This window comes from Acipenser ruthenus, chromosome 4, assembly GCF_902713425.1.
Source record: "Acipenser ruthenus chromosome 4, fAciRut3.2 maternal haplotype, whole genome shotgun sequence".
NCBI lineage: Eukaryota > Metazoa > Chordata > Actinopteri > Acipenseriformes > Acipenseridae > Acipenser > Acipenser ruthenus.
The window spans coordinates 74,785,204-74,796,747 of record NC_081192.1 but is presented as its reverse complement, the minus strand read 5'-3'; the positions used below and the strand labels follow the sequence as shown (position 1 = coordinate 74,796,747).

At 39.4% G+C, this 11,544-nt stretch overlaps 1 protein-coding gene across 1 annotated transcript; it reads left to right on the top strand.

The window, feature by feature from the left end:
* Nucleotides 1-987: 987 nt before the first annotated feature.
* Nucleotides 988-9,675, top strand: LOC131696687 (inversin-like). Its single transcript, XM_059023436.1, has 3 exons — nt 988-1,047; nt 1,621-1,756; nt 9,488-9,675. The coding sequence occupies exons 1-3, from the start codon at nt 988-990 to the stop codon at nt 9,673-9,675; spliced, it is 384 nt and encodes a 127-aa protein (XP_058879419.1).
* The last annotated feature ends 1,869 nt before the right edge of the window (nt 9,676-11,544 follow it).

Sequence of the window (11,544 nt, the reverse complement as noted above, 5' to 3'; positions counted from 1 at the left end):
ATCTGTGAGAGTGCTGTATAACAGGAACAGAGTGCCTCGTACTGGTTGGTCTGGCAGTTCATTCCAGGGTCAGTTGGAAGCCAGCCATCCAAGAAGGGGGGGTTTCACAATGCCCAAAGTCATCGCCCTAAAGCGGTACGCGATGTGTCAGTCATGGATTGGTGGAGACGTGACTGAACTAGCTATCGCAGGGGGCATGACTAAGGGTATAATTGGGGATGTGACGATGTCATCTGTTCCTTTGATGTGGTTATGAGAATGACCGAGAAAGGAAACGGACTGTGAGTGGTTTGTTTGTTTCTGTCTGTGCTTGTCATTATAGAAGGCTAACCTCCGGGAGCTGTAGCTAAACCACCAGCAATTAAACCCAGACTACACTTCACCATTGTACACGAATAAACCTGTAAATCACCACCTTCACTAAGAACACTCACTCTGGACTTGTGACCGTGTTGTGTTTGTGTGTGTCTTGTTTAGTGTCTTGTTATTTTGGGACTGAACCCCATGGTTTAACTGAGTGATACACGTCGTTGTGTAGAGCCAGGTATTATTATTTGTCAGCAAATAAAGAGCTTCTTTTTCACTGTGCACTGTCTTCTGTCTATCATTCCTGAGCACCGCATCACCACTGCAGCTGTTCACTACAAATCACTTTGCCACAACATGATTTTAATTAACGCAAGAACAGCGAAAGATACGACCATGCCCCGCTTGAGTAATGAAGATCGCCTGGTTGCTATCGACATGATTGAAGGCGGCCTGTCTGTGAGAGAAGTTGCCCGGAGAATGAGATGTTCTGCTTCAACATTCAGCAGACTAGTCCAGAGAAACCGGCTCTGTGAGGGACAGGCCACGTCCTGGAAGGCAGAGTGTCACCACACTGGCCCAGGACCGTCACATTCGACTAATCCATCTGCATAATCGTTTTCAGACTGCAGTGGCTACAGCACACGAGAAATTCCAGGAAGAAATAACCCGTGCATCAGAATGACTGTAGCTCGCCATTGGCATGACCTGACAGATGACAACATGTGTGGAGATGTCATGGTGAGTGTTATGCTGACTGTTGCGTTGTTCAAGCCAATCCTGATGTTGCTATATGTTTAACCCGATCTAAACAAGAGTGGAATGACCCCTTGTATCAGGATAGCCTGTATTTAAAGGGATGGAAATTAGCAATGTGGGCCATTCTAGGTTTTCTTGTGAGCCTGATTATCAAGAGCATATAGACAACAAGCTCAGTTGTGTCCTATGAATCTCATAGTAAAACCTGGGATGGACTAAGCTGCTGTGCAATTATTCACATCCCTGTAGAAGATGCTAATTGATTTCCCGTATCAGCTGTTGCATACCATAATAGGGTTGTGCGCTAACCTTGAGATTGAATAATTAATTGTACGTTACTGTAACGCAGCATGTATGGCATGCCCAAGTGAATGAGAACAACATTCCCAGTAGTCTCTCCTGCTTTAAATATTAATGACACATTAAACCAATCAACTAAGGTGAGCCCTGGCACCAGTACAGTAATTACCTAGGCTTGCTAATTACTAGGCCCTGGCTCTTGTTCTGTGTGGCTTGTGTTATGGAAGCTGAGCTGTTTTTCCCTGCTGGTTTCAGGCTAGAGCGATGGCAGTCCCTGAGAGGAGTGTGCCTGCCAGGAAGACAGTCCTCCCCAGCAGCTCCTTGCTGGCATCTCAGGTCTACAAAGCCACAGTGAACGGAGACAAGACTGTCCTGAACAAGCTCATTGTAGGTCACTGGATCTGGGCCAGCGTTGGGTCACCAGATCTGGGCCAGCGTTGTGTCACCGAATTTGGGCCAGCGTTGGGTCACAGGAGCTGGGCCAGCGTTGGGTCATCGGATCTGATCCAAATTTGTGTAATTATCTTCAGGCAATTATTTTTTCTCGCTGAAGAGTATCTTTTAGTTCTAGCAAATTGCATTAATCCATTATTATTACTGCCAAAATGATTGACACACTTTTACAGTAGCAGCCCTAACCTGTTACAGTGCAGTTTCCTAATACCTCGTTTCCACACCTTTTTATTTCCATACCGTGTCAGCATGGTACACAAACTACACAGTAATGAAAGCATGCCAAGCTGTCCCCACGAAACGGATAAATCCGTGTAGATAACAAAATGATGCAATACCTATAATGGTAACCATGGTAATAACTGTCATCGCAGAAGCGTCAAGATGGAGTTTATAAATGCGATGTTGTTTATTTTAGCCATGGTTTTCAACTTTTTTTTACATAAAACCATTACACAATAAAAAAAGACAATGTAAAACCTGCTACAGAAGATTTACGTCATCACTCAGGAGACGAAGCATAGCAAATATAAAGGTACATAGCTAGATACTTTATGTAGGCTATAGGGCACAGCCTAGAGATGCAACATTGTAACATATTCTAATGATTGAATAATCCTGTGAATTCCCTTGGATAAAAGCATCCGATATATGAATTAACAATGTTGTGCTATAGAATTATCCCGGGTTTAAAAGGCATGTCGTATGCAGACAGGCTAAATTAATTTAATCTATTCAGTCTTGAACAAAGAAGACTATGCGGCGATCTGATTCAATCATTCAAAATCCTAAAAGGTATAGACAATGTCGACCCAGGGGACATTTTTGACCTGAAAAAAGAAACAAGGACCAGGGGTCACAAATGGAGATTAGATTGTGAGAATTGTGAGGGTCTGGAACCAACTCCCCAGTAATGTTGTTGAAGCTGACACCCTGGGATCCTTCAAGAAGCTGCTTGATGAGATTCTGGGATCAATAAGCTACTAACAACCAAACAAGCAAGATGGGCTGAATGGCCTCCTCTCGTTTGTAAACTTTCTTATGTTCTTATGTTCCTAATAGCAATGAAAATCCATATAATTGATTTATTTAGGATAGTAATTGTTATAAATCAATAAAAAAGAAACAAAGACATACTAGATAGACAGACAGAGAGATAGACAGACAGATAAAAAAATAACTACAACCTTTATTCTATGCTTACTTTCCAGCTTGCTCTACTTGGGACTGCACCGTTTAGGACAGCAACTCACTGATCAAAGCCACAATCTCTGCAGTGGTGGGATGAAGTTGTTTGTGGTCATTTTACACCCGTAGACTGGATGGAGAATTTTCGGATGTCAAAGGCTACGTTTGAGTATCTGTGCGCAAATCTGCATTCACATCTGGATCGCCAAACGACTGCTGGAAGAGCACCGATATCACTGCAGAAAAAGGTTGCAATTTGACTGTGGTGACTAGCAACAGACTGTGAGTACAGATATCACGCCTGTTTGGGGTTGGCCGTACATCCTCCTTGCGGTGCCATTGTGGAAGTATTAATGCCGAAGCACTTACGGAAACCTGCACCAGAATTTGCATTACTGGCCAAAGGTTTTGAAGAAAGGTGGGGCTTTCCTCATTGTGTGGGTGCCATCGATGGCACTCACATTCCCACAAGAATGCTACAAAGATTATTTTAATAGAAAAGGGTGCTAGTCAATCATTTTATAAGCAGTTGTTGACTGTAACTGGAAATTCTGGGATGTTTATTCAGGGTACCCTGGAAGTGCACACAATGCCCGAATCCTTCAGAATTAAAATCTGTTTGAACTTGCAACATCTAAACGCTTATTTCCAACCACCACAAGGAACATAGACGGATGTAACACAGGATACGTTCTTGCTGGAGACCCAGCTTACCCACTGACCGAATGGCTGATGAAACCGTACAGTGACATCGGCAGACTCACTCCTGACAAGAGCAACTTTAATTACAGGTTTAGCAGAGCTAGAAATGTCATCAAAACTATATTTGGAAAACTTAAAGGAAGATGGAGGTGTTTAATGAAACGAAACGATACAAACTTAAATTCTCTGAATAACATTGTATTGGCTGCTTGCACCTTACACAATATATGTGAGGAATTCCACAATCATTTCAATGAGGACTGGCTATACTGGCAGATCCCTGAAAACTCACAGCCTGTTGCTGAACTACCTCACTGCCTGGGGAGCATATCAGGAATGCATTTGCCAGGCACTTTCTCAGCAATTAAAAATTGAATTAGTAATTGGAATAATATATTAAGTAGATACACATTTGGTTTCCATAATAAAAGACTTTTGACTTCAATAAAGTTATTGTTTACATTTCACGTGTCTTATTTATAAATAAGCTGTATGAATTATTGATGGTTTTATATTATTAATAATAATAATAACAACAAAAATAATAACAATTGCCAAAAGCAAAATAAAAACATCAATTAACTATTTACATATAAGGCAGTAGTGGTACTGCGTATGAGCAAATCTTTCTGCAATTAAAATCAGGGAATCAGGAGGCTGTGTGGTCCAGTGGTTAAAGAAAAGGGCTTGTAACCAGGAGGTCCTCGGTTCAAATCCCACCTCAGCCACTGATTCATTGTGTGACCCTGAGCAAGTCACTTAACCTCCTCGTGCTCCGTCTTTCGGGTGAGACGTAGTTGTAAGTGACTCTGCAGCTGATGCATAGTTCACACACCCTAGTCTCTGTAAGTCGCCTTGGATAAAGGCGTCTGCTAAATAAACAAATAATAATAATAATCTACAAATAATTTCTGGTTTTCCGCTGCAGCTATTCTGTATTTTTTGCTCTCTCCCTCTTCCATTTCAATACAGGCCTTGTGAATGGTGAAATGCTCTGCATTGCTCTTTTTAAAATAGTCTATAAACGCATCCTTCTTCATCTTGTCCTGCCTTTTGCGTTTCAAAGATGAATCTGGTAAGACAAGAAATGTATATATCAATGCCATAACTAATTATTTCTATAATAAAAGAGGCAGCAGTGTGGAGTAGTGGTTAAGGCTCTGGACTCTTGACCATAGGGTCGTGGGTTCAATCCCTGGTTGGGGACACTGTTGCTGTACCCTTGAGCAAGGTACTTTACCTAGATTGCTCCAGTAAAAACCCAACTGTATAAATGGGCAATTGTATGTAAAAAATAAATAAATAAATAATGTGTAAAATAATAATGTAATTGTATGTAAAAATAATGTGATATCTTGTAACAATTGTAAGTCGCCCTGGATAAGGGTGTCTGCTAAGAAATTAATAATAATAATAATTTAACATGTAAGTCGGGTATTGGCAATTTTATGTTTCTAATAGAATATTAACAGCAAAGATAAAGTAATACATTCTGTAATTACATAATGTATCTTTCTGTTTTGAATTGTAGTTGAAGATTTCACAAATGCTAAGTAGCAAGTTTTTTTCTCCCCCCGCTACTAAAACTGTGTTACATTCCTTTACAGTCAAAACATTGTATCAACATTTCTGGACACATTATTAATGTAATGCTTACTCTGTGCAGGTATTTCATTGACAAGCAAAACGCTGGAGGATGAAGACGCTTGCTGCAAATTTGAAGGACAGACTGAAGAGTCTCGGCTATTCAGTCCCTCATCTTCGTCGGCCATCAACAAACATGGGGTTTCCATGCGGGTCAATTTACGTGTGAAATGGCGATGCGCGTACACGTTTGAGAGAATTACTTGTGTAAATCAGGTTTGTGGCCGAAAAAAACGGCCAAAGAGAAGCATACGGTAAATCTCATTTACTCGTGTAAATGACAAAACACACAGGGAAACCACGCCCAGTTTCACATGGAAAGCCGCATTTTACTTGTAAACGTTAATCAGCATGTTTATCCTTAACTATAAAAACTGCAAGGGAGCAGGTCAGTTGTTACTGTGGATTCCAAGACGGCAGAAACTAGTGGCTGATGGGCGATTTTATGGTTAGCAGTGGTGTAGTTCACCTTAATGATAATGCGGGCGGCTTTTTTAATTTTTTTTTGCTGTGTCTGGACTGTCATGTTGTATGTCTCTTGTGGGTTTACAGTTCTGTATAAAACCACTTACCATGAACTGCGTTATGCCCTTGTTATAGTATTAAAGCAGCTGTTTGAGAATACCCTTGCTGTAAAAACTATGCTAAAGTTAAACATGAGGAGTAAGTGAGCTGCTTAAATGTCTAAATTAATTAATTCCCATCCTTTTTTTGATCCCAGCTATGTCCAAAGACAACATGTGTCTGCCTTCCACGTTAATAAATATAGATGGTGAACTCATTGTCATGAGCCAGCTCGATCGCCCAAAACAGCGCAACAACATCCAACAGGTTGTTGATGCCCTCTCAGAACTGACCAAATAAAATTGCAAATGAATGTATTGATTGTGTTTTATTTGTTTGCATCATTAATATTTAACACAACAGTAAATCCAACACAACTTAAAAGAAAGGAGAGAATTTCTAACACCACGATTCTCCTCAGATCTCTGCTGTCCATTTGAAACTGGCGGCTGAGGTAACCACAGTTGCCAAGTCAGCTTATAATACGCGGGATTGGGCTTGTTTTAGAGAGTCGCTGGTTGTAATTTGCATAAACACCCAACACCCATAACATGGGTTCGCTTGTTTTGGGCTTGTTTTAAAAGGCAGTGCCACTTTTAGACTTGACAACACTGGTAACCTTCCCCGTCGGTCTCACAGGCAGCCACTGATTCCTGAACACCTCATTTTGTTGTTGACACAGGTTGTGCAGGATACAGCAGGCAGTGGCAATTTTGGGAACAAACTAATGCTGCACTTCAGTCCATTTCATCAGTATCCTCCACCTCCCTTTCAAGTGCCCACTACCCGTATTTGCCCAAGCATGGTGTTGAATGCTTCCTCAGCAGCTGTCAGCCGTCCGGACGGGTAGGGTTTCTAAGCCAGGGTAGTATACGCGGCACCACCTGATCCCCTATATGCTGTATTGCCTGAATGAAATATGTGTGAAAAGGAGGCTGTGTGGTCCAGTGGTTAAAGAAACGGGTTTGTAACCAAGAGGTCCCCGGTTCAAATCCCACCTCAGCCACTGACTCATTGTGTGACCCTGAGCAAGTCACTTAACCTCCTCGTGCTCTGTCTTTCGGGTGAGACGTAGTTGTAAGTGACTCTGCAGCTGATGCATAGTTCACACACCCTAGTCTCTGTAAGTCGCCTTGGATAAAGGCGTCTGCTAAATAAATAAATAATAATATATCTAACGTCTCTGCTGGTTTTAGCCACCTCCGAGTTTATTTTTTATTAATGAGTCATAAGATAAATTAGTTGGAACAGTATTCACTACATTTGATAAACAATTTGGGCAAGAGCAGTAAAACACATTACTAACCAACCAGGCACGAGGTATTTTGCTTTATTACAGCAGCTTAGATTCACTCATGTACCAGTTATCTGTGCTAATTTGCATATCAACCCCACCTTTCCCATTCATTTGCATGACATCGGGTGAAAAGCCCGGTTTACTCGAGTAAAATAAACTGAGCGAATGGAAACCCAAAAAAGCATTTTACACAAGACATTTTTGAATAATATTGAATAATATACAAAAATCACATATAAAGACATCTGGTAATTTTTTGGTAAAATTCGGAAAAACCATAATCTTCTACTCTTGCAGCGACTAAGAAAAAAAAAAGCATACACCATTGAAATACCTTTTCCTTAAAAATCTGTGAGCTTAATTCACTGTTCCTGAATTATGAAAAAGAAAATTATATTTAAGATTCTTTAATACTGACTTAATTTACGTTATTATTATTTATTCAATTCACTTGCAATTTGATCCTTAACACATGTTTATTGTCTTTTTTTATTATAGACACTAATATCCATGTATTATAAAAAAAAAATAATAGATGGGCTTCAGTGAGTCAAAGGAAAATAATTCCATCTCGGGTTTCTGTGACAGTTTATAAAGTACTCAACCTAACGGTCTCATAGTTTATGACATCACATAAACCCTAGATGGAATTATTTTCCTGTAACTCACTAAAACCCATCTATTATTCTCTCTCTCTCTCTCTCTCTCTCTCTCTCTCTCTCTCTCTCTCTCTCTCTCTCTCTCTCTCTCTCTCTCTCTCTCTCTCTCTCTCACTGAGCTGAATTGTTTTGTCGGTTGGAAGGTTATGCACATTGGCATCAGTGGCAGGGTCAAGGTTGCTATTACCAATGGAAGTCAATGACAAATAATTACAGAAGCTTGAGGAGAAAGACGTTTTAATGAGAACACTTTAATCACACAATTGTTACTTGTCATCTCTTGGCCTCTCCTTTGATTGGGTTTTACTCTTGACATCTCTGTTAGCTGCTGACATTAGTTTTCAAGTTTTGGTCTGGGGAAGAAAAAATAACTGAAGAAACTGACAGCTACAATGGTCCTGTATTTATCTAAGTATGCCAGTCAAATGCTGCAAGCTTCCCTACTTCTTCCTTTGTGGTAGGCTGCGCTTTTTAAAAAGAGCAAATAATTTATTTGCTGAGTTTAGCTGGGAATATTGATTTTTTTTATAGATATGATAACAGTGGGTCTATTTTAATGATTTAAACAACTGCAGATCAAAATTCATTTCAGCACTGAAGACCCTTATGGAAAAAAAATATATGTCAAAATATATTGTCATTTTAGTCATGAGGTTTTTACTTCTCTTAAATGCCTTTTTGTTGTTGTTTTATGCACTTCTATGACTACCAACCATGTACCAAACATATTAAAAAAAAAAAAAGTAATATAACATAATGCTTTATATATTGTGCAATATAATTAATAATATATTTGTTATTGTATTGCAAAATATAATGCCATATATTAATTTGTGGTCCCCGCTGGACAAAAAAAAGGAACATCATTTCTGAGAATTAGCTATGCTGAAGGATAGCCTATATATTTGGTAAAATTAAGCTGATTATTTCACATCAAGAGAAAATAACCCATACTAAACAGCACCAGAATCAAGCCTCCATTTGACTCTTGCTCGTTTCACTTGTGACTTTAGCCTCCAGAGGTGCAACACTAATTCAACTCTCACAAGCACGAACAACCCTAACATTGAAATGTTCCTCAAAACATCAGATGCTTCAGATTAAACTCCTGGGACTTCTCTTCCATGATGTTATTTCTGACGAAGCACCACTGAGTGCAGAAGTTTCTCACAAGTAGTCCTCAGCTAAGGCGATCCAGCCTGCTCCCAGGGGACTCGACCCCCAAGCGACTCTCTTCTCTTTTTGGACACAAGGCTGAAAGTACTACCTAGCAAGAGAGAAAAGGTAGAGATAAAGGGAGAATGAAAAGAGAGTACAAAAGAGAATGAAATGGTAGAAAGAAAGAGAGAAAGATGTATCACCTTCCAGGTACAGTACTAATCCTTATGTTTGTAAGTCTTAAGGGAAAAAAAAAACTATAAGATTTTTAGCTGGTTCACCTAATTGTTCAACCAGGTGCGTATTTGAATGGGTACTCAGAAACGGTCACACATCTGTAAGTGACCTTGACCTAAATTAAAAGGTCACAGTGTCGTGCCGTTAAACATTCTTTGCAAACTAATAGCCTGTGTCTTGCAGAGCTGCCTCCGTTTAGCTGAGCCAATGTGTTTTGCAGGGACCCTGGCACTGCAGGATGCAGAGGACCAGTTTGCCAGCAGCCCCATGTACTATGTGCTGGCTGACTGGCTGTACTGCGCTGAGTCACTGCTCAAGGCCCGAGCCAATGTCAACAAGGTCGACCACAGCCAGAGGACTGCCCTGCACCTTGTTGCACAGAAAGTGAGCCAGACCATAAATTGCTGAATCGGTTTAAAGTGCTGTCAAAATGCTTCCAATAATAATAACAACAATAATAATAATAAAAGAAAACCCACAATTATCACCAGGCTTGTTTATTCTGAAAACTGCTGAAATGCATTTTACAAAGAATGGAATATCAGATGGGTAATATGCAGCAATAATCGATGCATTCAAAACATTATATTGTTCAAAAACAAGAATAAAAAGTAGTCTCTTCAGAAAAGCCCACTTGAAATACAACAGAAAACATGGTAATATAACAAGTGCATTGAGAAAACATCATTAAAAAGCAAGAAGTGTAGACATTTCTCCTTCAGAAACAACTGTGCTCGTAATATAATATTTAGGTGGGGAGTGAGGCTCCAAATAAGGCACCAGGACGATTACTTGAACAATGAATGTTTATTTAAAGTTCTCAGCAAAAACAAAAGGTCCATTTGGAACAGATTCGTGGTTCTTCTGCAAGGTTCAGATGGTGACTGGAAGCCCAGTCCTCACTGATGTGGTCTGGTGACTCTGCAGCGTCTCCTGAGTTTATGGGGAACTGGGGGCCCCCTGCTGCATCCTTCTGATTGTGGCTCTGCCAAAACAAGGCATTGAGAACTCAGCATTCCTGCCTCTGTGGCAGTTTTGAATCAGTTCCTTTTGAACGTGCTCCAGACTTTGATAATCTGAACTGGAACTTGAAGTTTGCCTGCCATTGCTTTGACCCCAGGACACAGTTAAAAACGTTTCTAATTATGACCATATACAAAAACTATATACATCTACCTAAAATACAGTTCCCAGGAGATATGACTGCAAGTTTACAGACGTTGAACCTTACATTTGTAAACCTGATTTTTCATGTAGGCCTGCCTCATCTCACTGTACTTTAATTGTACTGTATGTACAGTAACAATGTTAATAGGTTGTCCCTGTTTGTGTTTCCTGTGATTATATATATATATATATATATATATATATATATATATATATATATATATATATATATTCATTGAATATTAATAAAAGTGTCTTGTTAGTTTGAGACAAAATGGCAAACCTGTGCATCATCTTCAAAATTACTCAGGTGAGCATGTTAATAAGCACACACATCGAATGTTTGGTCGACAGCTGATTTTACATCTCATATTTGACTTGGTTTAATATCATGTGGTTCTGTGTACAGTGTACATGCTGATTGGATCACATGAGTGGAATGTGTTCCATATTAAGTAACTTCCTTCTTGTTTCTAAACGGGAACCAAACTCCTGGGAGTTTGTATTTCATCTGATTGACTAGACAAATATCATGCCCACTCCTTGCAGTCTGTGTCTTTTTGACAGTAGAGCTAATCCTCTATCATAATTCCTCAAGCTATTATTACTCCTGCTATAAACAAACAAGCCTCTTAAATATACTGAGAGTAGTATCTGAAGCCATACTGATCTAGTCTGAATTTGCACTAGTTTTTACATTTGAAATGTTGTTCTAAAATGCTTTGAGAAGTCTCCTTGTCTTAAAAGGTACTATGTAAATGCAATGTTCTTGTTGTTACGTTACATTAATTACATCATGTACATAATATAGTACTTTATATTAACTTGAATTGGTGACATGTTATTTATTATACAACTGTTATGAAACCATTAGCACCAGTTATTGTGTGTATTATACTGTAATTAAGAGCTAACGGCATTGTTGTGGCGTGTTTCAAGGTTGTATTGGAACTCCAGTCAATAAAGACATCATTATTTGAACAAGGGAGTTCCATTACTACAGAGGAACATGCCACAGCAATGCCATTAACACTATTACTCCACAGCTTTTTATTTGTAAATAATAATACATTTTAACTTCTTGAGGAGAGGGCACTTGTCTGTGTTAAG

Excerpts from the sequence above, each read along its gene's own strand:
- LOC131696687 (XM_059023436.1), top strand. The coding sequence starts at position 988 with ATGACTGTAGCTCGCCATTGGCATGACCTGACAGATGACAACATGTGT. Across the intron at positions 1,048-1,620 it reads ACATGTGTGGAGATGTCATG|GCTAGAGCGATGGCAGTCCC; the intron begins GTGAGTGTTATG and ends TGCTGGTTTCAG. Across the intron at positions 1,757-9,487 it reads CCTGAACAAGCTCATTGTAG|GGACCCTGGCACTGCAGGAT; the intron begins GTCACTGGATCT and ends TGTGTTTTGCAG.